The 2,722-nt window shown below is 39.6% G+C and overlaps 1 protein-coding gene across 1 annotated transcript; it reads left to right on the top strand.

Moving 5' to 3' along the window:
* LOC116316462 lies at positions 1-2,076 on the top strand. Its single transcript, XM_031735015.2, has 5 exons — positions 1-126; positions 224-928; positions 1,560-1,685; positions 1,776-1,819; positions 1,935-2,076. The coding sequence occupies exons 1-5, from the start codon at positions 72-74 to the stop codon at positions 2,052-2,054; spliced, it is 1,050 nt and encodes a 349-aa protein (XP_031590875.2). The 5' UTR covers positions 1-71; the 3' UTR covers positions 2,055-2,076.
* Positions 2,077-2,722: the final 646 nt, after the last annotated feature.

Here is a 2,722-nt window from a genome sequence, read left to right as displayed (position 1 = left end):
GCCAATCAAACACATTCTTGCCTCTCAAAAGCAGCACAGTAACCTTCATTTGACACGAGAATCTCACCACAATGGTGTCTTCAGTGTTTGCCTTCGGTCTTCTGTGCCTGTTCTTGGGAAAAATGGGTAAGTTCCATTATCATGAATTCAGATTTTTGTATTGTGAAGTTATTACGTTGAACTGAATGTACATTTGTTTGTTTTTTTTTCAATTCCACTACAGTTCAGATGACAGAGTCACAAATGTTCTCATCTGTTCATCCAGAGTCTCGTTTCATATCAGCTCAAGTTGGTGGAAACCTGACATTAAAATGTTTCCATGATGGTGACGGGTCTGCAAGACTTTACTGGTTAAAGCACAATCTGGGACAAAAACCAAAGATCATCTCTCACTTTTTCAAATATAATGTGAACAACTCTTCTAATGAAGAGCTCAAGAACAACCCACGCTTCACACTGGATACACAAGACGGCAAATATCACTTGACAATCAAAGATTTGCAAATTTCAGACTCAGCTTCTTACTACTGTGTTTACTATTTATACACTTTAACCTTTTTAGAGAACATCATCATCAGTGTAAAAGGTTCAGGTGTGAACATCAAAGCTGTGGTCCAGCAGTCAGCATCTGAGACCATCCAGCCAGGAGGCTCCGTGACTCTGAACTGTACAGTACACACTGGAACCTGTGATGGAGAGCACAGTGTTTACTGGTTCAAAGACTCAGACGAATCCCATCCTGGACTCATTTACACACATTTGGGCAGAAACGATCAGTGTGAGAACAAACCCAGCACACAAACACACACCTGTGTCTACAGCTTGCCAATGAGTAACCTGAGTGTTTCTCATGCTGGGACCTACTACTGTGCTGTTACCTCATGTGGACGCATCCTATTTGGAAATGGGACCAAGCTGGAGCCTAAAGGTGAGTAACCTTTTCTACCTGTTGCTCACTTTATCAGTACTTAAAAATATAGATAAAAAAACAGCTCTACAGTGGCTTGCAAAAGTATTCAGCCCCCTTGAACTTTTCCACATTTTGTCACATTACAGCCACAAACATGAATCAATTTTACTGGAATTCCACGTGAAAGACCAACACAAAGTGGTGTACACGTGACAAGTGGAACGAAAATCAAGATGGCAAGATCTGAAAACTGCTGTTCACAAACGCTGTCCATCTAATCTGACTGAGCTGGAGCTGTTTTGCAAAGAAGAATGGGCAAGGATTTCAGTCTCTAGATGTGCAAAGCTGGTAGAGACATACCCTAAAAGACTGGCAGCTGTAATTGCAGCAAAAGGTGGTTCTACAAAGTATTGACTCAGGGGGCTGAATAATACACACACCCCACTTTTCAGTTATTTATTTGTAAAAAATGTTTGGAATCATGGATGATTTTCGTTCCACTTGTCACGTGTACACCACTTTGTGTTGGTCTTTCACGTGGAATTCCCATAAAATTGATTCATGTTTGTGGCTGTAATGTGACAAAATGTGGAAAAGTTCAAGGGGGCCGAATACTTTTGCAAGCCACTGTATTTCTGGTGTGTTGCAGGTGTGGGTAATTCTCAGGGCTTGGTGTATTTCTTGAGCGGAGCTTTGACGTTCAGCTCCATCCTCAGTGTTTTACTGGGATACTCGCTGTACAAAATAAACAAAAGAAACAGACACCAATTGACAGGTAAGTGGAGTCTTTTAGGTAACAGCATAGACCGGTTTTAGCTAAAGTTGGATTTTCAATTAAATCAATTACTTTGTGTTTCACAAACAGAATCTCAAGCAAGATTTTCAGGCCCCGCAATAACAAGTGCAGAGGTGAATAGTTTTTTTGTTAAAGCACTCTTCAACAAACTTTATACAGTCTTCTGTCTTATGGCCATTATTTAAATCTGAAATCATGTTCTCATCTACTTTTGCACATTTTCAACAGGGTCACCAGCATGCTGACAGCCTTCATTATGCTGCTTTAAGCATTAAAATCCCCAAGAGATCAAGAACACAGAGAAACAACACCGACAATGAATGTGTTTACTCGGCTATAAACAAATAAAAGATGGATATTTGCAAATGAGGTGGCCAGTTTTCTTTATCTATTAGAGAAATGCTGTATTGGTGTCTCTTAGCATAGACATTTTTGTACTTTCACTGTGTTAAAATTGTAATGATATAAATTTAGGAACTTCTGCCCTGTGTTTGTTGTTTTTGTGATGTAAAGAATTCCCCCTTTCTTTCTTGTTCTTTCATTGTTTTTTTCTATGTACCAATACATTTGAAGGAGATATTTAAGAGGAGATAAGTTATCTAAGTGACTTATATATCATCATGTTTAACCTGGGAAGCAAAAGACTGCGGGAGGTTTGACTGTGGCGTTTGCTTTATTGAGTCTTCAACCCCCAGTCAGCTTTCGAGTTGGTGGGTAACAGACATCTCCAAAAACATCAGAGCACTTTTGCAAATATGCGAAGTCTTTATAAATTGAGCGTATATTTGAAGTTTACACAGCTACATTCTCACCTGAAAATATCTTAAAAGTTTATTTTGAGATTCAGAAACAGTAATATTAGAACTAAGTAGCTGCTGCCTTTGTTTGGAAATGGGAATTGGCTGGGCGGTGCTATGAATTCTGGGATAGGTTGGGCAACAAAGGATACACCCGACCCATCCTTCAAATCAGGGGAAATGAAGGACGCATTTGTTTGCTGCATTTGGAGGAGTCTC

This window comes from Oreochromis aureus, linkage group 3, assembly GCF_013358895.1.
Source record: "Oreochromis aureus strain Israel breed Guangdong linkage group 3, ZZ_aureus, whole genome shotgun sequence".
NCBI classification, from domain to species: domain Eukaryota; kingdom Metazoa; phylum Chordata; class Actinopteri; order Cichliformes; family Cichlidae; genus Oreochromis; species Oreochromis aureus.
This window is presented reverse-complemented; position numbering and strand designations above follow the sequence as displayed.

What these genes read in the sequence shown, in the direction of transcription:
- LOC116316462 (XM_031735015.2), top strand. Translation starts at nt 72, where the DNA reads ATGGTGTCTTCAGTGTTTGCCTTCGGTCTTCTGTGCCTGTTCTTGGGA. An exon ending in GACCAAGCTGGAGCCTAAAG is followed by an intron (nt 929 to 1,559) that starts GTGAGTAACCTT and finishes GGTGTGTTGCAG; the next exon opens with GTGTGGGTAATTCTCAGGGC. An exon ending in CCGCAATAACAAGTGCAGAG is followed by an intron (nt 1,820 to 1,934) that starts GTGAATAGTTTT and finishes CATTTTCAACAG; the next exon opens with GGTCACCAGCATGCTGACAG.